At 43.3% G+C, this 27623-nt stretch overlaps 1 protein-coding gene across 4 annotated transcripts in view; it reads left to right on the top strand.

Annotated features, from left to right (window-relative positions):
• Window positions 1-14552: 14552 nt before the first annotated feature.
• Window positions 14553-27623, top strand: part of ctif (CBP80/20-dependent translation initiation factor) — a 48127-nt gene continuing 35056 nt past the window's right edge. For 3 of the 4 annotated variants that reach the window (XM_068573829.1, XM_068573827.1, XM_068573830.1), the window contains exons 1-7: window positions 14553-14702; window positions 22848-23083; window positions 23333-23404; window positions 24732-24854; window positions 25169-25242; window positions 26529-26633; window positions 26759-26837. In XM_068573829.1, the coding sequence (XP_068429930.1) occupies window positions 22907-23083; window positions 23333-23404; window positions 24732-24854; window positions 25169-25242; window positions 26529-26633; window positions 26759-26837 (630 nt within the window). In that variant the 5' untranslated portion in view covers window positions 14553-14702; window positions 22848-22906. The remainder of the gene's footprint in view (window positions 14703-22847; window positions 23084-23332; window positions 23405-24731; window positions 24855-25168; window positions 25243-26528; window positions 26634-26758; window positions 26838-27623) is intronic. The other variant, XM_068573828.1, reaches the window with a different exon arrangement.

Raw genomic sequence — 27623 nt, 5'->3', positions numbered from 1 at the left:
TGTGTGTGTGTGTGTGTGTGCGTCCAAGCAGCAGCAACTCTCACCAGCTTTCCTTTATTATTTCCATGTCCTCATCACACACACACACACACACACACACACACACACACACACCTCGGTGCCTTTCCTGCCCGCCTGAGAAGCAGCGGCTCGGCCTCGTGACCTCACCCTTCGGCCCTCAGGAGACGCTGACCGTCGCTGCTCGGCCTGAAATAGCTGCTGGAGCTCACTTCCTGTTCCTGCTGCGGCCGCGCGGCCTCAGCGCCGCCCGCCTGCAGCAGAGCGGCCATGACACAGGCTGTGTGAGAGGTAGAGGGTTCTGCCACTACACCGTGATGCAAACACTCTTTTTTACTTTTCTCTAATATTGCTCGAGGCTTTGTTTGTGAAATATTGAATACTTTCACTTAACGAACTGACAGGTTTGAAAGGAAATGTCTCTATTACTGGAACAGCTCACATATCTTAATCTTGAACGATGCATTAATTCATCTTTAAATACTAATAGTGAACCGTGTGTTGTATTTTCAGGTCTTATTTTATGTGAAATCTGAAAAAGCAGCTGTCAGATAAATGTCGCGGATTAAAAAGTACGATAGTTCCCTCCAAAAAAAGCGGAAATCCTAAAGTATAGCAAACTATTTTCCTGCAGTTTTGTGTTGCGTAACATTTGGTTTAATCGTTTTCAGCGCTGTGGACTGAGCTCGGCTCCAAGTCTGGCTTCAGCTGATGGACTGTGTTTGACGGGCCTGGAGGGGAGGAGGATGTTTTAAAGAACCGGGAGGCACCAGCAGCGAGCCGGGGCAACGTGATTCATAACGTGGCTGCAGCTGCGTGTTCCAGATCAGATTACAGGGATGCTGTAATCTCCCGTTTGTCTCTCAGGATGTGACGACAGCGTGAGACATTCCTTCGTCCTTTGGGACCGGCTGTGCGTCGCCTCCCTGACCCGGACCCGCGCTCCATCACTGACAAACACAACAGTGTGTTGCTCTTCAGGTGCACGGGGCGTCTCATGCGGTCGGGGAAGCAGAACAGAGATTTCTGTCCAAGAGAAGGAAACGCGAGGAGCAGGGGAGCACCGGCATGTTGGTTGAGCGTCCGCGTCGTCAGACAGACGGTGCACTCGTGAGGTACAACAACAGATTCGGCGGGGTCGTCTTCAGGTATATTTTTAGCGCAAAGTGACAGAATCCCGCCCGCCTCCGTGAGCGCATGGCGTCCCGTGAAGGGCTGTTTGTTGTCTGGTGGTAAAGACACAGCATATGAGCCTGCAGGCCGGGAGGAGGGGTGTCCAGAGTGTCATCACCAAGTCACCTGAGGAGGAATATAGCAGATATGTGTGTGTGTGTGTGTGTGTTCACCGTGCACATGCACCAGACATCAGCTCGGAGAGGTAAGCGTGCACAAGGTGAGTGATTCTGACATGTTCAGCATCGCATACTAAAGTACACTGCAATATGTTTATGCATGTGCAAGTGAAGTATTGTAGACAGTAGTGTCAAAAAAAAGAAAGAAATTGAGATTTACAGACGACTGGAATGAGTGGTATTTTAAATCATAAAATGTTGGATGTTTCTAAGCTCTCGCTGTTTTATATTTGACTTTTTTTTAACGTAATGCAAAGGAGTAATCCTCCAAAGAAGTAATATTTTATCATATTTGAGTGTAATTACTCGTCATAGCCGGTAGAGTAAGAACAAACATTCTGCGTTAAATCTACAGGAGTGAAACAGCGAGACCACGCTTCCTTAAGTTCTGCTTCCGACGCCTTGAAACCTCTCGCTGCGCTGGAAAGAGATGACGGGATCTGAACCCAATGCTCTACAGAATTTAATCCAATTCATAAATCATCATGTAGGTAAATATGAACAGTAAAACATACTCTTAACTCTGAGGCAACAGTAGACGTTACTCTATTTAGACTGGGACCAAATGTTATGTTTTTGTGATTTTCTTTTTTCAATTTGAGTAAAATGTTCTTTCCCAAGTGGACCGTGTTCTAGCGAGCAGAGAACACAGTGAAGGATCACAGGAACTAACTGAAGGAAACGACTGAATCAAAAGCATCCTCTTATCTCATCAGTTCTTAACGCAGCCAATTCTTTTCTTTATGTACCTTCTTCACTTTGAAATTAACTTTTGTTCCACACTTTTTTTTTCCCGGCAGCTTTTTTAACTCCACAGTTTAAACAGACAAACTTCCTGTTAAAGTAACGACTGGAAAGTGAACGATTGAAAGTGAAGTCAGGGGCCCATTAAATCATTAATTGTGAGCCCCCAATCCCTAAACCCTCCTAAATCTGAATTGAAATCTGTTTATGCATTCACTTCATATACTCAGTGGCACTTCACATTCTGCATCGCAAACGATGGTGCAGGTAATGAAGCTCATGCAGTGTGAAAAGGCCAATTACTCCAGTGTGTGGTGGCTGGGACCAGAGTGTGCTTGGGCTCCCTCCAGGCTAGAGACAGAACCTAGTAAACACCTCATCAGCTGATGACACACACACACACACACATATACACACACATATACAGGGCTGAAGATCCTCATAGTGGAGACACACAAAACACACCCTCCGATGAGGAGTGTGCATGTAAGTTTCGGCATGTGCATGTAAACAAACGTGTCGGAGGTGTGTTCAAGGACATGCATTGAAACACGGTGCAGACAAATGATCTCTGCACGACGCAGTCACAACAGAGGATCGGCACGAAGAGGCGCAGAGCGATCCGTTCTTTGTGTCTTCTAATACTTTAAATGTTCGCCCGCCCGCATTAAAACAGAAATCTCCTGAATGAGGACGTGTCGTGTCTTGTTTTCACATGAAAAACATAATGAAATAAACATCGCTGAGAGCAGAGAAAAGAATGGCGGAGGTGAGCGGACATTAAGGAGTCGTGGACGGGGGGCAGACGGGGGAGGGGGGGCGGGGCGGCGTGCAGCAGGAGGCCGCTTGTGTCGCCCGCTGCAGAGCGTCATGGTGGGGGAGGTGAAAATTAAAGCATGCGGGCAGCGTCTTGCACCTCGGCCCAGACTGAACCCCCCCTCCCTTGCCCTTGGTGGTGTTGCTGTGTGTGTGTGTGTGTGTGTGTGTGTGTGTGTGTGTGTGTGTGTGTGGAGGATGGGATTTTACTTGAGGAGAAGGGAGGGGGGGATCTCAGGGGCATTGGACATGCACAGGTGAGTCACAGGTGTGGCCGCTGTCACGCGCTCTCTGCATATTTCAGGAGTATCATCACGGGGCGGAGCGGCGCTTGAACAGGCCGAGCCCTGCGCCTCCCTGCTCGGCCCACAGATTGCTCTGACGTCTCGTTGTGCAGAGCGGGGATTGTGGACCGGCATGCGGCTCAGACCTGAGACCTGTTGTGTTGAGAGACGAGAGGGCGACATGGATCAGCCGTATGAAGACAAAACGGGTTTTTCTCCTTCTGCAGCTTTGCAGTGAATGTGCAGCACATGAGAAAGATGCTGGTATGTTGTCTGTTGAGGAAAGTGATGCAGATTACAGGCCTTTGAAGTGAGAGAGGAAGCAGCTTTCAAATGTTTCAGGATGTCCTGGTCTCTGTTTCTGATGCGTGCAGATTATTAGAACAAGATAAGGAGTTCAGGCAGGCGAGCCCTCTGGAGGATGCACTACTGAGCTAAATGCTAACTCCTTCATGCTAAAGTCTTGATTTCCAGCAGGTGCGACGTTGACCACGTTCACATTTGCTAATAAACGCTGGAGAAAAAGTGCAGCTGACAGTGAAGTTTTAGTATCGGACTCGTTTATAATGCGGACATGATGATGAGTTGGAAAGTCAAGCGATCACAAAAACTATAACTTTGTTTATCACATGGCGAACGGTATTTCATGTCATCACATGGAAAAGCAAATGAATTGTGACATGTTTAGATGCATATCAGAAAATAAAAGTAGAACTGCACAATATTATTTGTGTGTTTTATCACATTCTACCCTTTAGATGTGTCGCATTCATCATACTACTCATGCAATAGGTTTATTTAATATGCTAATATAGATGCACACCATGTAAAATGATCCCCATAATCACAAAACACAAAATATATGCACAAAATTGCCCGTTTTACAAATTATGTCCTTTTTTTCAAATGAGTGAGAACGTTCTTTATCTGTGACGACAAAAAGATTTAGATTTGAATGCTAAACGTTAAAATATTACACGTTCATGTGATGAAATGATCATTGAGAACATTTCACTCTGCCCTCTATCCGTGTGTGTGTGTGTGTGTGTGTGTGTGTGTGTGTGTGTGTGTGTGTGTGTGTCATTCACATCCTATCTTGACCTGCGTGACTCAGCATGGGTTTTCGTGGTCATATAATCGGGATGCCCCAGCACATGAACCATAATCATCTCCCTTTCCAGCTCTCGACATTAAAGGCCACTCATTTTTTTCTACCGTGTAATAATAGGGAACATGGATGCATGCCTTACAACGGCTTGTAACTTTGTACAAATCACATGCCCATGGAGAAGCTGGCGTTCCCCTGCTGCTGTTTATTTTGATTGCTCAGGACGTCGCAAAAAAACGTAAAAATAAAAGTTAACCTTAACGCTGAAAGGTTGTCTATGAATTTGGTTTGTTAAGTCGATAAGTGGGCGCAGATATCGAAGTGGAAGTGGAATTGAAATGGAGCAAGAGAAAGAGATAAAAACAAAACAAACAGAGAGGATCAAGGTCAGCGCTGCAGAGAGGAGTGACAGGACACGAAGCTCTGAGAAACACTCCAAATAAAGCAGCAAGAGAAGAGGGAGGAGGCAGTAATCTCTGCCTCACCAGAGGAGAGGAGGGTGGGAAGAGCTTGGACCTCACTGCACACACACACACACACACACACACACACACACACACACACAGACGCGTTTCCATGCAAACAACTTGGCCATGCCGGGCGGTTAGGTGGGAGGATGTAAGGGAGAGGGCTACACCCTTGTGCGCAGCTTTGTTGTGTGACACATAGACAGCCCACCCCAGCATTCCCACCCCTATATTTGGCCTTGAATACAATTGCAGGTTTGAGAGCGACAAATCGGACTGCAGGCAGGCAGACTGAGACGAGGACAAGGGCAAAATTACACCAGTGGAAAGAAGAAGAAGCCGCTGCAGTGCAGAGGCTGTCTGGCAGCGAGGTTGCAGATAAGGAAGATGTTGTAAAAGATGCATCCAGACAACTGGTTTTCAGTTCATTCATTCAGCTTTAAAGCTGGAAAGGAGTCAGCTGGTGACCTGCTGTACAGCAGTGCATGCTGGGAAAGGATGCAGATGCCTGTGACACTCAAAAATAAAGAAGTCAGCAGAGAGAAATTATTAAGACTTTCAGCTTGTTTGGTATTGCTGCGTTTATTTCTGGGTCCCAGGCGTTAATGTTTAAATTGTTCAAATCCTCAATTCCAGTGTTTGAATATTGAATACATGAAGTTTTCCTGCATCATGTGAGAAACATTTAAACACTGAAACAAGAACAATTGTATTTATGTAAATGTCACAGTTATGAATCTGCTTATAAGATATCGATCTTTACAACCTTTTAGTTCCATAAGTTATCCCTTCATATTTCCAATTTTCATTAATATAAAGGAAATACTATTCATATGGATATCCATGTTATTGGCTCGTTTTTGCAGCATAAAAATACATAAAATAAAAACACTTTTTTTTATCTTATTGAAAATAAAATGGCAAAAAATGTAAAATAATGAAACAGTCGAGCTTCACGCGCAGCAACGATGATTAAACGATGCGAACAAAAAACAAGCATTTCTGTTCTTTTGTTTATTTTCTACACTTGTGTGACATGTTTTATCCATGTGTGTGCATATGAGTGTGCAATAAGTGTTTGTGACTGTGTGTGTGTGTGTGTGTGTGTGTGTGTGTGTGTGTGTGTGTGTGTGTGTGAGGGTAATTATACAGTGGTGGACTGGTGGCGGGACAGTAAATCAACTGGAGAATGATTTGGATTGGTGCGCTTTGCCGGCAGCACTCCTCGCCCTAACCGGTCATCAGGGAGGATACACTCTCAGAATAAATACTGTGTGTGTGTGTGTGTGTGTGTGTATGTGTGTGTGTGTGTGTGTGTGTGTGTGTGTGTGTGTGTCTATACTCATCTATGCATACTGTACATTGAGCCGACTGTATGTTTGTGTGTGCCAGGCTGTCAGTGAGAGCTGGTGCACCCGTGTGTGCGTCATGCTGTGTGTGTGTGTGTGTGCACATGCAGTATGGGCGTGTCTGTGCATGAGTGTGTTTGTGTGTCGGTTGTGTGTCAGCAGAGTTCCTCACCCAAACAGGTCATGAAAAAGAGACTCCTGCCTGCTGCTCTCCCGCCTCCCTGCAGCCGCACGGCGAGCTGCAATTAAAAACTGTCTCCACAAACCCGGAGTGAAAGAAATATTTCAGAACCTAAAAGCATTTCTCAAATTTTATGAGACGGCCCAGCCTAAAGAAGTGTAATTTGTGACGGTCCGTTTTTCTTCTTCTTTTTTTTTGGTGAGTGGGAGGAGTTAACAAAATGACAAATGGGTAAAAACAACATATTTTCAGGCATGCAGATAATTGTGCTTTTATTTGTTCAGGTTCAAAGTTATCTGTGTGGAGGATCCTTAACTTAAGCAGAAGAAGCAAATACACAATACTTTGTGTAAAAGCCCTCATGCAAACAAAAGTACAGAAGTATCACCAGCTCAATGTTTTAAACTAAAAGTAATTAGTATGCGAAAATAATAATAACCTCCATAAGTAAATCCTAAAATCTATTATTGGTCTATTAAGAACTGAACTTCACTGAAATCTCTTGACATTGTGTGTTCAATGTATTTTTCAACGCTCTGTACATCGAGAGGCCTGATTCCAACCTGATGAGTGTTTGTATGTTTGTGTGTTTATGCGCATATTCGTGATGATGAAACTGCCAAAACTCAGAACGTGCCTGGCTACAAAACTAAGGAATCTGAAACACAAGCATGTTCCAGCATGAGTCACACACACACACACACACACACACACACACACGCAGACTGTCCACATGATAGGAACCAGCGTTTATTGGCATTACGCACCAATCAGCTTGCTTTCCCGTCGTTGTGTGTTCAGCTCGGTTCGCTTCAACACTTTATTCACAGGAATTTACTTCCGTGCGGCTCTTCAATACACACACACACACACACACACACACACACACACGTGTGTGTTTCCTGTTCCTTCACGAGGCCTCCGTGTGGAACGTGGATGTGTATTGCTGTGGCGTTTGTTCCACATTGTGCGTCTCTTTCTACCGTTTGTTCCTGATGAAAAGAAACCCACACCCCGGCCCTGCTGCACCCGTGACCCACAAAGTACCAAGCCTTCCTGTATGGGGGTGGCTCACTGAAGCCACACACACACACACACACACACACACACACACACACACACACACACACACACACACACACGTTGTGCTCTTGATCGTGTCTTTCGCCACAGCTACAGCCCCCAACCTACCCTCACCATGACGACCACGGGCCAACCGCAGACACACACACACACACACACACACACACACACACACACACACACACACACACACACACACACACACACACACACACTTGTTTCTGTCTGGCAGGGCTGTCATTAGGGTTCTGGATCTGGGTGACGCCTCACAGGTGCTTCAGTACTTAGTCCACTCGTTGTCCAGACTCTATTAATAGCAGCCGAGTCGCTCGTGTGCAAAAAATAACAAAAAAAACAAATAAGCAAGTACGACATATCTTAGTTTGTGTTACATATTTAGGCTAAATTGTGGATTTTTTTTAAATCTATCTCATTATTCATATCTCATTATTCATTCAATGTTTACCAAATTTCATTTTTATTTTTTTATTAAAAGTCTGCTTTTATTCCACGGTGGCGTTTTCCATAATGACATTTTTATTTTGTGTGACTTTTATGTCCAAACAAAGTCGATATGCTCGACCAGATTGAGCCGGTTAGCGCTTGTTAGCTAACAAAGTCAACGTAATGCATGGGACATGGACAGAAACTAGCATGTGCTAGCTACACATGCTACCTGGTTACAGTTCGGGGGGCTTGAGAACATTTAAATGAACCCAGCATGCAGAGCTGGCTTTCATTTGAAGGATTTGGGGTTATTTTATTGCACCACTGAGACACAAATATGTGTTTACTAAAAATAGATAAAAAATCTAACTCAATTTAAAAGTGCTTGACGGAGCTCGAACTGTAATTACCTTTAAAGAGACAATTACGCTTGTAGTTCTTACGTTGACGCAGGGACGGTTTTAAAAATAACTCCGACTTCATGAACTAATAGATATGTGAAAGTGAACACCATAGCAACTCAGCGAGCTGAGAGAAGCTACAAGGACAAAAGAAAGAACGCACATCTTGATAAATATCATAAATACATTTACACATTTCATTTGAATACAATGCAATCATGTTTCCTTTCAACTTTGTGTTTGGTTCTATAGGATAACAGCGATTATTATATTTTAAGGCCTTTTATCCATTCATGTTTTTATTAAACAGCTAAAGATTTGACTTCATTAGCTGCAATACAAATACATAAAAATACATGTTTTTGGATCGGAATCACTGATTTACAGTGAGAGAGAGAGAGAGAGAGAGAGAGAGAGAGAGAGAGAGAGAGAGAGAGAGAGAGAGAGAGAGAGAGAGAGAACTTTTAATTAAAAAAAGGTCCAGAGGAGCCCACAGTCTCTCAGCCGTGTGTGGGATGTTTGGCTGGGCATGAACGCAGACACACTCCTTTTAATTTCCCCCCTCCCAGACAAGACACAAACACACTTTCTCTCTCTCTCTCTCTCTCTCACACACACACAAACACATACACACACACAGATGTTATGTTGGATTATTTTAACACCCCACTCTGACCTGGAGGCGCCTCATGCTATCACTCTGTGCACTGCAGAGTTCAGACAAGGTCAGTTAGTGGGCTGAGATTTCTGTTTTAACACCCCTAGTTGGAGTCCTCCTGCTCAACACACACACACACACACACACACACACACACACACACACACACGGATAGGAGTGAATGTGAAACCATGTAGCCTTACCGTACAAAGTAACACGCATGGGAAAGCAAGTTACTGGCTGTTGTTGAAAGCTACTTTTTGTTCTGCCAGAGCAGAAGACGGCATACCAGACCTCATTCATATCAGTAAACAGCACGCAGACGACCCAGAAAACAAGAATGTGAGAGCTGTTTCCACAGACTTGGCATTGGAACTGTGTAAAACATTTTACAAGTTATTGCTGATACATTTATACAGATTGTGTTAAGTTTAAATTGAACACGTTTTATAGCACGTCTTCCCCCAAAGGAGGTCAAACACACATGGGAGTGTTGTAACACGGGGCTGTAAATGCAACTCCTCGCATTGTTTTTTAAACTGTCCTTTTGTTTCTAAATGGCTGAAATGACTCCGGCGCTTACTCATGTCCAGACAGCAATAACGCCGCTACACAGCTCATAAATGACAAGAGAATAGACGAGATTAAAGTGCAAAGCGCATAGACACTGCAGAGATGGTCCAATGAAAAATCCCTAAATGGACCGGAAACATGTCATCGACATCTGTCACCGATGTTCAGACTAAAAAAGTATTATTATATTTAAACAAACACATGACATCGCATATTGGAAAGTGTGTGTTTTTAAGAAGTGGTGACATGAGAACACAGATCTGGAAGGTTCAGTCCACAGCAGATACATTATTTTAATAAAAAATATGAATAATATTAAAAGAAACCTTTTTCAATGAGGGAGTTAATGTGATTCTAAGAATTTTAATTAATCAGACGCACGTAACTATTCAATTTTTTTTAATAATTTCTATATTTTGGAGGGGATCCAGAAAACTGGAATTTATATTCAGTGGTTCAATAAGTTTCATTAAAAAACATATTTGCTTAATTTATAATGCAAAAAATAACTTTGGGCTTGTAGTGATCTAAAGCTAAAATGTTTATTCTAACTTTGAATAATAAATAACATGTTCTTTAAAAAAAAAAGATAAATTATCTCCGCTGTACAATATTAAGAGGCTCTGATTTTAATCAGGAGACTGTGATATTGTTTTTACTATCATATAAAAATAGAACCGAAAACTAATTATCGAAGTGTGTCTGCTGAAATTGACTGTATCTCTTTTTCTTTTTTTAAACTTTTTGGCAATACTGTCCTGAATTATTACATTTTGACATAACACAATGTCTTTCCACGAGAGATTATTGCTTCTCACATCCAAGCTATCAAACTATTGCTGAAGGTCACACAACTGTGTCTCCCTCCTGCACCTGATATCATTATCACCCCCCGAAACTCCAGCCCCTCCCCCCTCCACCCCCATACCTGTCACCCTCCCTCCTGAACCCCTGCTGCTCGTCACCTCTCCCTCTGGTACCTGACACATCTCTCACCTCTCCATCCTCCACTCTCCCTCGGTCCTTTCACCACCCGCCATCTTTTCTCTGTGCATATCGTCCCCTCATTCTCAGCCTCCTCTGTACCTCCATCGCGGTGTCTGTCTCCGAGAGCCCCTCCCTCTCCGTCCCTCTCTGACACTCGATGTGTTGCTGGTGAACTTCCTTCTGTGTTCCATCTGCCCTTTTCCCACCTCTCCCACTCCCTTCCAGCAGACCCACCTACTCAACGGGTGCTCGGCCTACAGGCGGGCGGGCGCACACACTCGGCCCGGAGCTGTCAACGCGCGCCTCAGACGGCCCGCGCGCTACCGCCGCCCGACAGCAGGGGGCGCGTCGGGCTGCCGAGGGGACAATGGAGGGGCCCCCGGGCCCCTGGAGACGGACGCTGAAGGACGAAGTGGAGAGCAGAGGACTTTCATTTGTTCCATTTCCTCTGAATTAATGGAATATCATTATATTGCAACTTCAGCAATCCTTGTTTTTATGCACCTCCCTGTACACTGAATATAGCAAGAAACAGAAGAGTTATTGAATCCTATTTGATTTTTCATAATTTCCACTGAATATATTGATATACATTTCATATACACTGCATATACTTTGCATTTTTGCACTTTTATTATTTAATTTTATTCAATTGATACGCTCTGCTATTTTATTCTATATATGAGGTATTTTTCATACTTCATCTTTTTATGTGTTCCATGTATCATTGCTTGCTTCTTCCAGAAATACATTTCCTCTGGGGATGAAAAAAGTATCTATCCATCTATTTATCTATTTATTTATCCATCTTTCTATTTATATATCTACATTTATTTGAGCTACAACAATTAGTTGATTCATCAATAAGTCGATCAGAAGAGAAATATTTGGATCATTTTGATCATTCGTAAATCATTTTATAATCATTATTCAAGCACGAGTGCTAATGGTTTGCAGGTTCACACATTTGAGAATTTACATTTTTTCTTGATAAACATTAGTAAATATGTATAATCAGGTTTTTTAACTGTTGGCTCTCAGATATTATCGCCTTTTTTTCTTTTTCCTGCCATTTTAGAGACTAAACTATAATTGATTAAAATAAAAAATTGATGGCAGATTGATTAATGATGAAAAAAATGTATAAATGCAGCCCCACATTTATAATTATTGACCGTTTTAAAATGAATAACATACATATACATAATGTACAGTGTGGTAACTATCCTTAAATTCAGAGAGTCAAAAGAGGAATAGACATGTATGCATTATTTTCACAGTCTGCACAACATGTTATATTACAGTCAATAGAGGGAGAAAGTGTTGCATTAGTATTTCCTTCCCGCCCCCTGCATGTGCACGCTACAGATCTTCCAGCGTTATAATGGCGCTGCTCGGTGTACACCAGTCCTATGATCTGTCTACTGCCCCCACCTGCTGGTTAGAAATCATGTTTGTGTTACTCAACACATTGAACTCTGGCCAATCTCTGTGTTTATTTTTCTGAGCGCTAATGTGTGTGTGTGTGTGTGTGTTTTCCACAAAGAGATGTTCAGTCACTTCCACCCACTTAGTTTCTCTCTATCTAGTGCAGTTGCTAGTTCTATAGCTCTTTCTCCCACACCTATCTCCTGCACCCATCCGACCTTTTGAGGGCAGAGCGGCAGGGGGCCGCCGCTCTGGGGCCGCCGGCCTCATGAACTTCTGCTGACGAACAATCGGCTGTTATAAAACAGTACAGTGCTGTACAGTAGCAACAGTTTGATGGCCAGAGTTGTTTATATCACACCGTTGGCTCTCTGGAGCCGCAGGAGGGGAGAGTCTGTGACCTCAAAAGCTGTGGGCCCTGCACTGTCTAATTCCATGTTTATGGTTTTGCCTTTTATAACACACGCAGACGGAGCTGCCCTGGCCACAAGCACACGGAAATATCATCATGCGCCCTCTCCACTGCTAATTGGCGCCTTGGTACCATCCCTCTGGTGAGGATTCAGCTTTGTGCCAGGCGACCTGAGGAGCAACGGCAATTTCTGCTTTTGCTTCTCTTTCTCTTGCACCACGTTATTTACCAAATATGGACCGTCAGACCAGACATTAACATTTATTTCATGAGCAAAGTTCTCTGAAACAAAAAGAAAGCTGGCAAAATGACTTTTTAGATGTAAAGTCATACATATCCATAAACTGTTGGCAACCGCATACAAATACATTTCCCTGAGATCATTGTACATTAATATATGTATGACCTCACATCTTTAAGGTTTAAATCCTGTCATCGCGGTCTTTATTGTGATTAAACACACTGTGCTGAGAACAAGTCAAACTTAATATTAATGGATTAGTTTTTGTGAAGTACTGCAAGTACTTCAACAAGCGTTTGAACAATGAAAGTTTTATGGTTTCCTTGGTGACAGTACAAAGTACTTTGACACTTATACCAACTTTTACACTTTGGCTTCACACTAGCCTCAAATCTGCAATTGAAAAATAAAAAAGAGATGATTCATAAGACAGAGCTGGAGACATTTTTTCGCTCCTGCTCACAAACACTGCGAGCAGATGTCAGGGTGGCATGTGACACTTCACAAAGAGAAGAAAGAAGCCACAGGTGAGCGTGTAGGAGATGACAGAAATAAAGCATCTGCAACAGAGAACGCTCACAGCGGTATGGAGGGACGGATAGCTCGCAGTGCTGTGAGAGAGGACAACAAAGTAATTATGGGATGACTAAGGATGGATATAGAACTGGGCGAGGTATTGAGGAGGAAAGGGAGACGGAGAAGAAGAAGAACAGGGTGGGAGGAGGAGGAGGAGGAGGAGGAGGGGTGTTGTAACCTGCTGGAGTCTCCATCACAACACATGATAGGTAATCAGCCTCTGACTGTGGTGGCGAAACCATATTCTGTCGCCATCTGGAGCAGAAGGGGACGTCTACCTTTCTACTTTCAGACGCTACTGCCTCTTTTTTAGGTCATCAGTCTGGATTGATGCCTTTTTGCAGTTTTATGTGCGTCATGTCTATCTTTCAGTCAATCTGTCTGAGCTCCATCCCCCAGCTGTCCACCATACTGACCAAAGACCCTGATGAACCCCTGTGCTTTTATAATATATTTACAATAAGTACACATACACAAAGACTCCAAACCAAGACCGTGGAGCGGTCTATTCCTCACGCTGCACTTTTATCAACATCCACAAGGGGTCATGATTACGTAGAGATGATTCTTCAGCAGGTTTGAACTCTGAACCGCAGTCGTTTGTAATTCCTTTCATTTGCTGAGAGTCTTTGTTAACATGTGCTATTATGTGAGAGGCGGTAGGCCAGGTTTTAGGATTGTGAATGATACGAGTCTGTCACATGTAAGATTGCAATGTGAAATCCTCCTACAATGATTTTTACAGTGACTTAATATCAGTCAGCTGCAAACATTTACATTAAATCTTTACTAATTAACACCTCAAATTTGTCACATAATCCATGAACTATTAACAACAAAACAGTCCTCTGCCAAAATTAACCTTTAACTTAGAGGGAGAAGTAAGGAAACCTTTCACACACATTTTGGTACTAGAATCTTATATAAACTGCAAAGAAGTGTCAAATAAAGTAAAATCGTAGACAAACAATTGCAATGTCAATTGTGTCATTCTGTTGGAAATGAACAAATACACGAGTACAAATCTGAATATTAGTATATAAACTATCGCAAAAAAACGGAAATAAAGTAGCTGCAAATGTTCTATGTAATACTTTAATTTAATACTAGCGTAAATACAGTTACTTTCCACCACTTGGACTACAATAGTGAATTTGAATCACGGATTAATGAATAAAAATGTAAATGAAGGTGTATAAAGTGTGCTGTTTTCATTGTATTAATAAAACTGCCTGGAGCTGATATGAAGTGCGTAGCGTGACGCGTCCAACCAGTAATTAATCCGGTATCTTTCTCATGCGACACTTAACTACATTAAAACAGAACTCGCTTTCCCACAATGCCTCACTCCCGAGTGCACGTGTCACCGCTGCCAGCGAACCGGACCGAACGTCACATTCCTGCATTCCCTTTTTTTTCCTTAGGACGTCGGAGTTCTAGCTACCGCTAGGCAGCTAATCCTCTTCCCCACTTTTCCTTTTTGTTGTTGTTGTTGTTGAGGAAACACACCCATGACACGGCGGATTTGATCTCAGGAGGTGATCCCGGGTTCACCAGGAGTCAGAATCTCTCTTCGGGTGAGGATTTATCTCATTTTAAGCCGGGGGCGAAGGTGTCCGTTGGGTTGGGGAGCACGAGCCGCTGTGACCGGATAACAGTTCTTACAAGATGCGCTAGATTCCTCCGCGAGTCTTCGCTAAGAAGGTGTTGTCCTCAGCCGGCGGACCTGTTGATATATACGCGCAGTTGACGAGAATGTGGTGATAATTCGCAATTCGTGGCCTCTTGTTTACTGTTATACTTAATGACTAAGCTAAGGTTAGCCGGCTTGGTTGGCCGCAACGCTTGCGTCACCATTGTTACCGGTTAGACGCGGGCGCACGCGCCAGGGTGTGGAGGCGCCTCCAGATGTGTCTTTGTTACTCCTGACAGGGGGCAATGCGGCGCCGTGAGCCGGACAACGTGGCCACAAACGTCCCGTGAAGATGCTACGCTAACGGATACGTCCAGTGCTTAGCATCCCAGACATGCTGGGCGTGGTTAGGAGTGCAAAATAGGAAGGACCCCCCCCCTCCAACCTCACACACAGACACACACACTAGCTAAGGTAATGATGGCTGCATTATGGGCAGGTGTTAAGGTTACCTTTGCAGTCCTTTTGGTTTCTGTATGTTTGTACTCGCAGGACAGGAAGGAGAGTCTTCATTCAAAAGTGTTAGCTAGCTATCATTTGCCTTGGCAGGCAGCTGAGCATGCTGCAGCTCAGCAGCATGTCTCACAACAAAGAGGATCACAGCTGCTGCTGGTCTGTGGCCGGAGAGAGAGGGACTCACTGAGATACTTTGAACACATAAGATGTGACACATCTTACAAAAATAAAGAAGCAAATACAAACTGTTTAGGTGTTTTGTTTGCATAATGTTAACTTAATTAGTGGATGGGATGAACCTGAACCGTGTTGAATGGATGCAAGAATTGTCTAAAACTCAATGCACTTGGAAAGCATATCATTACTCGTATGTAGTTATCCGAGTCCTGCCGGCTGTTTTTAAGTTGTAGCTTGCTTCGGTTTGCTCATAACATTCTGCAGATTCCTGCTGAACAGACACTGATTGGATCAGTGTGACTTTAGTGAGATAACGTGCTACCACAAGTCGCACAACAGAGACCCTTCTGACCTCACAGGGACAGGATCTGTCACAGTTTTATGCAGAAAATCCAGACCAGATTTGCATGAATTATCTTAAAAAGACCACATTACTTTGGAGTCTCTGCCGCTTTTGAGGCATATGCTAGCATGCATACTTGTAAATCCGGTTCAGCAACTGTGTATACATTGTACAGAGATATTTAACTTGGCTTAGTGTCTGCCATCTTAAGTCTACACAGACTAATAAAGTTGTTTGTTAACTTTTGTAACCTTTTGTGGACATGGTTGCAGGCAAACTGTGTCGATAATTAAAAATCTTTGTTTTAATGACTTGAATATTGGTAGCTAGAATGTTATCATAGACCTATATTGATTTCATTTAAAAATTACTTTTTTCGGGGGGATAAAGTGCCAGTGCTTGAATGCTTCCCTGTCGAAGCTTGCAGGAAATTTTAGGGTATGCATGTACTTTGCAGTGTATATGAGAAGCGAATAAAGATGTATCCATCTGGTGACAGCTAAATAGTCATCGACTGTGATCGAAAACCTAAATAAACTGAAAAGGGAGAATTACAATATCACTATTAATCGGGTCTAATCTGTGATTTTAGACTCTGAAATAGCTGGTGGTTGATCGACAGCTGCGCTCTTATCATTTACAGTAGCTTTTTAATTTGTAGGTCCTTTCCTGATTACATCTCAGCGACAATCTAAATGTACTCTTGATGGTTAACTATTGAGCAATGAGGGACAAAGACTTTGATGAATAGAAACGCGTGAGTGTTGCTGATGTTTAAACGTTTGCTTGAGATACAGCTTCATTCCGACCGTCTAAGCAGAGTCAGTGCAGTGTCATCAGGCCATTGATGTGCAGTCCCAGCACATATGAATGACTGCTGCATTGATCTGGTGAGTGATTGTGTGAACTCTGCCCTCAAAGGTCTGAAAATGACAGAATTTTCCCATGGTAACAATCCCGAATAAAGATGCCTTCTGCGCCGTGGGAGTAGCAGCGTGTAACTCTCACCTCTGTGCTTCACGTTGAAGCTAACGCTAAGACATGGAGCAGTGTTTAGGGCTGTGACGCACATCCAGGTGTATGTGCATGCGGTGTTTTGAAGAATGTGAAGAAGCAGCGCACAAAGCAGCATGCTTTGGAGAGAGCGAAATGCCTGCAGTAAACTGGAACACTCTGACTCAGCCAGCGTAGCACAAATCTAGCCCCGTGGGAATTGCTGCCTATTACGTTGCCTGAAATTTAAAGATGAGTGAGTGGGAAAAACAGACATTGAGAAAAAAGGAGACCATGCAAGTCATGACTGAGGAAAACATACAGAGATGGTTTAAACATGCGAGCAGAAGGCCTTAAGCTTGATGCAGGGATGCAGAGTTATTCTCTGGCAAATGTCATAGCCTCTACTTTTGGAAACACGCAGTTGCCACAGAACTATTGTCACAGTATTTCTAGTGCCGACCTTTTTGTGCTCAGTTACTTGTTTTGTCATCTCATGTGTTCAACCCCCGACCAATAATGGCTGCTGCCGCTCTGTTGACGACTAACCTTTGTTGCCTCTCTTTTCACTTTTGTTGGCGTTCAGCTTCGAGGCCTCAGAACCTCTATGTCACCGCCATGCATGTTGTGAAGCCTGTGAGCTGAATTGCACATCCACGGTTGTGTATTTGTACGTGAATTTGGACAGAATAGCATTCTTGGGCTACTGCCTAACACTACCCACGGTCACTACAGGGGAACAGGGGGACAATGGGGCAATTGTTTTAAGTGTACACACACACACACACACACACACACACACACACACACACACACACACACACACACACACACACACTTGCCCCCCTCGGTTCCTCTATATTCAGGTCATTCAGCTCGAAACTGAATGAGTAAACACATTTACTCACAGCAGCTTGTTCCCTGTGAGTGGGGGGAGACCACGAGGACAGATCATTTTTTTAAAATTGGGTTGCAATTTCTCTCTCTAAACACATTTCTTCATTTGACTGCTGTGATCAACCTTGCACCTGTTGCTGCATGTCTTACAGTGACATCTTGCTGAAAATTACCAATATTCTGTTCATTCTGCAGAAAAAGAGGACACCCTAATCTCATACTGGTCTGGCACAACTCTCCCCAATGATGCCTGACAAGTACTGAAGGATACAAGACAAGATTCAAGATTAAAATGTTTTATTTGTCGCATGCTGCTCATACAGTATGTGCAGTGAAATGCAGGGTAGCACACTCTGGAGTCTGTGCAACAACGGCTAAATACTGCATCTACAAATCTGAAATTTAAAGACAATTTAAAAACAACATAGCGAACTTTCATCCATCAATATGCATACATATTATACATTATACAAACACCTTTTTCTCATGTTTTGCTGTTGAATTGAACCTCTCTAAATAGACTTCTCTAAATTATAGTTCAACCCCAGTGTGAGTTTGATAAGCCAGCCAGTCGGGGGTAGACCAGATCAGGAGAATTAGCAGCTCATGTGCTGCATGTGGTGAGAATGTTGACTTGGACTCCCACTGGGGAGACTTTGTCTCATGATCTGCTCCGTTTGGGTTGTGTGGATTATGCTTCTTACCGTTTGGTTGTTGTGTAACCATATCAAAGGCTGCAAATCACTGGTGGCTCAAAGCTTGTTTTGACTTTCTTATGGTACATGTATTGTTTTTACTCTGCCGCCCGAGGGTGTTTACTGTTATGCTGTTGTGCTTCTGTAGCCCAGGAGATAATATTTTAACATAGCCTCGTTGTTTGGCTTCATGCTGCCGTTTCATGCAGAACTCTTTCTTTTTATGAAAACTATAAAACTTATAATAATTATACAAAATATCATTCCAAAATCATACTTGAATCAAGTCAAATGTTCACAACAAATAGCTCCTTTAGGGGCTTGGACAACTTCCTGCTTTCTGAACCATCTGAGTAGTTTCTCCAAAACGAAAATTTTTGGGAAATCTTGTGTCGCCTCAGTTTGTGTACATGCATCAGACTAAAGCAGGGAGGGATATCGCACAATTGTTTCTTTTTTTTGCGATGTAATAAATCTATTCTCTGTCATGAAGTACGGATGGTGTAGATTTACACTTTCTTTTTTGCTTTTCAAACAAAGAAGCAGTGTGCTGTCCCGTGTAATGCTGCGTCTGTCTGGCCGGTTCGGTGTCAACCCGGATGGTGCTGGGCGGCTTCAAGTCCTCGTCATACTGTACTTCATGCCGCTTCGCATTTTACAGTCTTGATCTTTGTCAGCTGGTGTACGGTCGCCGGCTGTCGCATGTGTTCCTGCACCAATGTTAGTGCCCCGTTCATTGGACTCCATAACCTTCGCTGTACTTTCTAAGTTGTTGTTAACAGACCTCTAAATCACCGCTCGCATTGCTGAAAAGTTCAGCAGCTCAAATTCAATCTGCTGCCAATTTCATAGTTTCTAAACCAATGCAGTCTAAAAACAGCCCTGCAATAAACCCTCACCTTCGTTACGTTTTTAATGTGCCGCCTTTGTAGAAATTGTGACACAGAGGTGTTGACTTAAATGTCACAGTTATATTGACGCTGAATTACACAAGAATATACTTAAGGATGTTTTTAGAACACACTTCCTGTTTGAGTATGGAAAGGTTTAGAGCCGATATTTTTAGAAACTAGATGTACACTTTAAGTGTTGCATCGTGATAAACCATTTCTTCAGCTACAGCAGAGCGGGGAAGCTAAAAGTGTGTTTTGTTGGAACAGCTGGTAGAGTTAAGGGAGGGAGAGAGAAAGGGTGGAGTCGGATCTGTGGGACTGAAGGATGTAGTTTGAAGGGGAAGGAGAGTGGGTCAGACAGGCAAAGATAGAAGAGGGGGGTGTATCACACCATAATGGCCCATGTTACTACAGACAGGCCAATGCTACAAGCCACAGACAAGTTAAACCACAAGAAAGTGTCTTCTGTGTGATGCCCGCTGCCACAAACCGCTTCATCAGTTAAGCCTTTGTCTGTCTGACCCGACTCGCTCTGCACTCCACCTTCAGCTGAAGGATTTCTCACTCATCCTGGAGCTGCAGCCATTCAATAAATAGTCGATCCACAGAAATGATTCTAGCTTGTTTCTTCTCTTCTATTATATTATACAAAATATTCTTGAGTTTTCAACAGATGGTTGAGCTAAACAGGGAATTATGCTGTTGTAAATTGTAATTGCCATTCTTCTCTTCTGTTCTCTCTGACATTTAAAGGGCCGTGCAATTATTTAAAAGAGTACGCCACCAATTGTCATCGCACTGCATTAACATTTGTCAGACTTACAATTGATCGTTTCAAGAAAGTATCAGAGTCAATGCAGCACATCCAGAAGCTACATTAGACCTTTTGCACATGCAAACTGTTTTTATAATGTTTCCCCTCATCATTTCAATCCGTGTCTTGTAACATGAGAGCCCTTACTTCCTGTATCATTTACCTTAAAGTCTTGTGTTTGGTAAATGGGAGATGCCTTGTGATGCTATTTGAGCTCCTGACCTTGCAGATTCAGTTTCTCTGTTTCGTCAAAGGTCAGAGGCTCCTGCTGTCCATATTTATTTTCCTTTTGATCATGTACTTTTTATACAGTAGCCTTCTCTTTGTCTCGTCCATGAAATCCTTGCTTTCGTCCCAATGACTGATGAGATTTGTGGTTTCAGCTTGTGGACTCACATGATCATATATGTGCCACGTTTGAGCTTTATGATGTCAGGGAGGCAAACCTGTTCTCCTCCAGCTGAAGATCATTGGTGTTATGTTGTTAAGCTGAAAGATAAAAACCCACTGTAAAGCAAACATAACCACCACTTAAAGCAGATTTGGAAGTGGTGCGTTATGAAACAGGATAGAAAGGACTTTGAGTCCGGCCTCTGATAAAGACACACAACCAGTGTTGACTTTGGATATTGATGATGTTATTCGGGTTGTCTATAACGCACACAGGCCTTGTGGTGTGTTGGTCCTCCTGCACCGTAAAGCTAACTAATATGAAAGTATCACACCGATGCTAAAATAAAAATAAATCGTGGATGCCAAGACCAAAAGACTGAGAACTAGATGAGCGTTGTATTAACGTGCGGGTCAATAACCCTATTGGCAGCAGCTTCCCCTCAGGCAGTAATTCTATACTACATATCAAGGACAAGTGTAGGACATCTGACTGAGCTGCAACCACGACCAATATGCATCAACCCCGTTGTTGCAACATCCCTTCTCCATCCATTTAGACTGTGTAGTAATTACCCGATACAACACAGCCTCAGATATTACCTTACTGTTGAATCACCCCAGCGAGTCAAACAAAGTGAAATTAACGGGCGATTCAGTCTGATAATCGGGCTCGACAAACTAGAGAGTGGTATGACCCGAGTGACTCGGTGAGAGATGTCTTTTTCTGACCTGAGCTGGGACAGATGTTGGTGTTGTGACATAAATGGTCTGGTTTTAGCTCGGCACATGATCTCCCAGGAATAGAGACACAAAAACTGGGCCAGTTGTTCAGTTTAAAGTGGTCATATGCTCTCAGATCACATCACAATTTATGTCTGGTATTATAAAAAAAAACACAAAGTAAAGAAAACTACACATGAAGATGAATTTAGTGCAAATGTAAGTGTGCACAAATGTGTATATGTGTCCTTATGCATCTACAAAAGTGCATATATTGTACAATAAACCATGAGGTTTTACATGCTGGTTGTTTCCTGTAGCCTGCTGTGCAAACCACCAGGCTAATCAAAGCTCCACTAATATGCACGGGTGGATTATACTATCGACATGCATGGACTTTACGACAGTGAATCATATTATAACATGTTATGATATGCCCATGTAGTATGCAGAGATTAAAGCAATAGTCATACATACACAAGAAAGCACAACCCTAACCGCTGCCCTTGAGCAAGAGTCTGGCTCAGGCTCCAGTCTCTTGCTCCACAGGGTTCAATCCCGTAGCTGACCCTGAGGTCTGATCCTCCATTGGAGCGTTTTCCTCTTGGTAATGCTACCTTAGTAGCTGTAAACAGGATTTATAGCCTTTATGGTACTCAAAACAACTGTAGAAATAGTTGGTGAGATCTATTTATTGTACTTTGTTGTTGATAAGAAACTACGTAGTTCAGCCGTTAGTGAGATCAGACATGATGAAGCATGAAAGTAAACTAAAAAGAGTATTTTGGATAGAGCACTTCTCATTACCATGGCATTAGATAGTCGCACAAAACCTAAAGCAACAAGTTTAAACTTTGTGGGGTTAACTTGTTGGCTTGAAAAGCACGGGGCTCCCCAGCGAGTCCCCAGGGCTCAGCAGATAGCATTCTGCGTGCTCCAGGGCAATAAATCCTCTTTGCATGGCTGGTGATCAAGCCCTGATGTAAAGGAGCTTAGTAGCAATAGACTGCCAGCCAGGAAGCTGCTTCCCCGTTGGCCACAGGTCAGGTGATCACACACAAAACTCAGACAGGACAGAGACGGGCCGCGAAGAGGTTGAAAAACAAAGAGGGAGATGGAGGTGTAGATGAATGAGGACACCAGAGGGAGCTTGAGCAGAGATCAATCTGAGGTTTTTCAATAGATGAACTTGGTGTCATCGGATGTGTGTTGTCAGCGGTGAGGTCATGCGTCTTCTTTGAGTGTTGGGAAGTTGAGTGGTACCAAGGTGAGTTATTGTTGGTACTTGAGACTGCAACTCACAATTATTCTCATTTTGGTTGGAAAATGACACAAATGTGAAATCTTCAAGTCCTATTTTCATTCAGCAAAGAGTTTACTGTACATGAGAAACACAATTAAAACATTATCACATTTCAGGAGCTAGAAATGGAGAACGTTTGGTATATTTGCTCTAAAAATGATTAAAACCACTAATCCACTATCAAAATAGTTGCTTATAATCGTTTGTCAATCAAGAAATTGATTAATCTACTCATTGTTTCACATGTGCATTAAACAGGTTGTTTTAATGCTGGAGGTCTTATTGTAAACCAGCCGTCCAATCACAGTGCTCTAACATCTCCGCGTGTCTTTCTCTTCTTCTCAGGTCACTTTCCTCCTCCCCTCCCCCTCCTCCCCCTCCCACCTGCCGCAGCTGTGGTTGTCATGGAGAACTCTTCGGTGGCGTCTGCGTCGTCCGAGGCCGGCAGCACTCGCTCACAGGAGATAGAAGAGCTGGAGCGCTTCATCGACAGCTATGTGCTGGAGTACCAGGTGCAGGGGCTTCTGGGAGACAAGGCCGATGGAGACCTGGACATGGACAACGGCGGCAAGGTGCCAGAGGTCAGATCTTTATCACATGAATGGATGACATGCCGTGTCCGTCCGGCAGCAGGGATCATTTTAAGTTGGCGGGGTGCAGCCTGCATCAAAGCAGCTGCCTCTATATCGCTGTGACGTGTATGTGAACGTAGACACATGTGGAGGAACCTCCACCAAACACTGCAGCTGGAGGGACAATAGCAGAGGAAGAAATAGTTTGTGACTGTACTTTGTTGACATGTAAACAACCTGCCCATTTCTTTCCACTAGTGGACAGATGACTGCAACAACAAGAAAGATGGCAGCTGGACGTCTTCACGGGGGAGAGGCTCAACCAAGCCAGTGAGTCTGGGTTTCAGGGTTCTACTTATTTCACAGCTTTTTGGAGGTTCTCAAAAATGATCTTGACTCAAATACAGTCTATAAATCATTGATCAGTGTGTTTGGACAATACCGGAAGAATAACAATAGTGACTACTGGGGATTCAATTTGTTTGAACTTAAAGTTGCAGAAAACCAGTTTCTATCCTTTTTCCCCCCATTTTTTTTCATCTCAATGATGTGCACCTAGAACATTAAACACGGGTTGAACTGTGCAATGGGCCCAAAACATGACATTTTATTTGGGACCCAATACAATGACCACTGTGGGTCCCGGGGAGAGCGGCACCACTGCGAGTTCGATAAAATCTCAGAGAGTAGTCCTAGTTTCAACCCATAAACGAGCACAATATTCATAAATCCTACTTCTTTTACGATTAGAGGTGAGTAAGCAGTGTTTTGCCCCGATTCTACTGCCACCTCCATGTTGTCCTCTTCTGTGCTCATTTACACTCTCTGGTCACTGACGCATCACTTTGATGAAAGCGTAGGTTGCTGTGCGCTCTCCGTTCGGTCTGTCGGTGTAGTCTTTCCCTCTCTGTCGACCGCTCAAGTGTGTGATTAGAGGAGACTGTAACGCCAGCCGAAAGCACTCGCTCGCTTTCTTGTGGTTTCTAAAGACAAAGTACGCTCTTCATGACTAACATGGGATGCTGTGAGGCTACACACAGTAATTAAATAACCCTAAATGAAGTACCAGTCAGTTTGTCTGCTACATATCTGTGTGTGTGTTGGTCTGCTGTACAGTCTGAGGTGATCTAGAGTATTATTGAGATGCATTGGTGTGATTCAACAGGACGTGAGTGGTGAAGCGGTGTGGGTGAGAGGTTCAAAGAGCAGAGTGAGGTAAAAGGAGGGACTAGAATTGAAATGTCAGTATTTATATCAATACACAAAAATCCTATTAATACATGGTCAGCGCAGCAAGAGGTTTATTTTTTACATTCAGCTTCTGAAAGTACCGAGTCCAAAACTTTGACTTGAAGCTATTTTTGACAACCTGGTGGGACGTCAGAATATGATAAAACTTAACAATCAGAAACAATTCAGCAATAACAGAGATGGGAACTGTTGTCTGAGCTCAACAATCACAAGGCTGCACTATTCTCTTGCTCTGAATTGTTCCTAATATGCTTTTTGTTTTAAAGCATATTAGCAGTAGAAATGGCCCACTTGCTTTTTTTGCATGTTCTCCACTGGGATTAACTCTGACAAACAATTCAAAACAGGTTTTGTGTGTAACAGAGTACACAGTCCTTTCCTTATATCTCCTCTCTCAACTCCACAGGACGAATGGGAGCACAGCAGCAACGGCAGCACCGGTTCCAGGCCCAGTTCAGGGTCCAGACCAGGATCTGGCTCACGCTCCGGCAGCAGAGGCAGAAACAACCAGTTCACAGCCCCTGCCATGGTACAGATACACCAACAAATAGCAATACTTTGTCAAGTGACTCATGCTCTGTTGTGCTGGGGGCTCGGCTAAAGATTTCACCACAATTCAGCATCTAAAGTCATTTATTGAGGGTGTAGGATCTAATGTTCTACACATTCTGGGATCTAAAGCTTCTCATTATTACTACTCAAACCAACTTCCTTGAAGTGCAAGAAAATACTTTAGAGTCTCTTTAATTCATACTTATATTTGTAATTCTAAAGGAGCATGTGATGGTTCAGTAAGAAGTGTTGTGGAGTCGTGCTGAAAGTGTGTCCTTGTGTGCCGTCCAGAACGGGAACAGAGAGGGCTCGCTCGACATCCTGGGGACGGACATATGGGCTGCCAACACCATGGACTCACGCGGGTACGTGCCTCTCTGTTTCCTGAACTAAAGTGTGGTCCAGTCCACCGGGTCTGAAATCCAGCTGTAGTTTCTTGAGGGTCATATGATTCTGCGTTGCCTCTTTGGCTCTCGTACTCTGTAACGGGCTCCTCTCTGTCTTTGACTTTCTCTGACTGAACCAAACTTTGCTGAAGTCTATTTGTTTTCATTTGAGGTCTGCTGTTTGCTAGATCTTTTAGTTTTCCCCTGGTTATTCCAAGACGGCGTTTGTTTTCAAGGCCCAGATACTGCTGTGATATATATAAAAGGATATAAGTGAGCTTTTTCACTTCATCCCAAACTAAGCTGATGCGTGGTGCTGATGATGAAATGTCAACAAAACACTGTCAACAAAACATTTTGCCTCAAAGCTTGAAATCCTGCCTTGACTTGTACAAGTGAGGTCCAATGCTAGCTTCTGTGTAAATGAGACAGAAATGTATTGGTGGGGGAGGGAGGAGGAGGTGCCATGGTAACAGCAGCCTCAGCATCCTCAGCTACCTAAGATCCGGCCTCGTTGGCCCATGTGAGCACACGCTGAAGGGCAGCGGATGATGTCAGCGACTCCCCCTTCAGGAACATCGAGATGAGGTGTTGCATAGTATGAATATTGAATAAAAACTGACATTGAGGACTTTTGGTTGGGAGTGCTGATCTAAATGAAGTCATTCATTGTCGGGGCGGTGGAGTGAGCGCACAATGCTCCCAATGTGTCTGCACACAATGAGTCAAATAATTAGTCCCTTTGAACACAGACGTCAGCAGAGTGGATGTAAAGTGACAGTTGTTATCAATATCATATTGTTATTAAAGTACCATAATAAACAGTAGCACAGATGCATTGAAGTTTGCTGAATTGTATTTCTTCCGTTCCGTGTGTCAACGCTCTTGTGTGCAGTTGTCTTCATGTTGCTCACGTGCAGTGCACTGAAACAACTCTTGTGCCACTAATATGATTCACTCTGGAGAAAACGTTAATATAGTGAATGAAGTGCGTGTCCTGTCAGATAGCCCCCCCTAGTGGTGACACAAGTCCCTCGTCGCACTATATAGATTCATAACTTTCAGAGCCTTTTCTTAAATGCAGCTGCCTCATCAGCTCCCAGTCTCTTGTACTACGGTTGGCACGTGTTAACCAGGTTTTGGTTAATGCTCATAGAATATTTCTCCTTTATTATTTGTGGGGACAACTCTTACAAACAACAATCCAGCCTCTGCATGGATCCTTGCTGTTTCTAACCTTAAATCTCTTTGTCTCCTGGTTGTAGAGGTGCTGGTTGGGACATACAGCCAGAGAAGCTTGACTTCAGCCATTTCCACAGAAAACACCTCAGAGGAATACCAAAGCAGCTGCCACACATCGACAGAGAAGGGTAAGCTCTTAGTGTTGCTTTCATCTTCCCATATGATCTCAGTCATGCCGTTTGGTTTGTCTTCTGTCTCTAATGAAGCCCACATAGGTCCACCTATCATCCCTGACGGTTATTTCTTCTTTCAGGATGAACAAAAACAAGTTTGAGGAGGATGACGGTATCGACATGAATGACATCGAGAGGTTTCTTCCCCATCTGCGTTCGGTGAGTGGCTGGCTTTCCCTTTCTTTTTAATTGCAAGAAAATGCTTCCATCTAGTTTTCTCATTCTGATGATTTATGAAAGCAAACCTTTGTAGTTTTGTTGAGCAGTTCTTCTGCACTGATGCGACACAGCAGCCAGAAAGCCTCTCACCAAGATAATAACCTGCCCATCCATTGTTTGGTAGAGAGCGACCCCTGTTGGCGTAAAGGAAAATATAATAAGTATAAATGGACCCGTACTTGCATAGTGCTTTTCTAGTCTTCCGACCACTCAAAGCGCTTTAACATTGAACAACATCATTCATCCATTGATGGGAGGAGCTACCATCCAAGGTGCCGCATCGATGTCATCAACCATTCATACAGTGTGCGCAGCTACGGGAGCAATTTAGGGTTAAGTGTCTTGCTCAAGGACACATCGACATGGGACATTCATTGTGAAATTCACTAAATTCATTATGAAACATTGTGGCAAAAAAGAGGACAATTAATGTCGTGTCAGTTTCTTGTAATGTCAGTTTTTATATATTTCTTCTGTTGGATCCATACATGTAAAATCAGACCGTGTAGATGTGTGTTATAAATCAGACTGGTTGATTATAAATGAACATTTGGTGACATCTGCTGGTCAGATGCTGAAATGAGCTGCAACCGACATAATAAACTGCTTCAGAATGATATACTGACCCTTGGTGGTGAGATGTATGAACAACATTTATACCTCAAGCAGCCAATAATGTCTGCAGAAAGGTTTATGCATATTCTTTATGTCAGTTCAGTACTTCTT

The sequence above is a fragment of the Clinocottus analis genome, unplaced genomic scaffold (genome assembly GCF_023055335.1).
Source record: "Clinocottus analis isolate CAN_PGR_092001 unplaced genomic scaffold, fCliAna1.0.p SCAF_13, whole genome shotgun sequence".
In the NCBI taxonomy this organism is placed as follows: domain Eukaryota; kingdom Metazoa; phylum Chordata; class Actinopteri; order Perciformes; family Cottidae; genus Clinocottus; species Clinocottus analis.
Note: the sequence above shows the minus strand (reverse complement) of the source record. Positions and strands in the feature narration are given on the sequence as shown.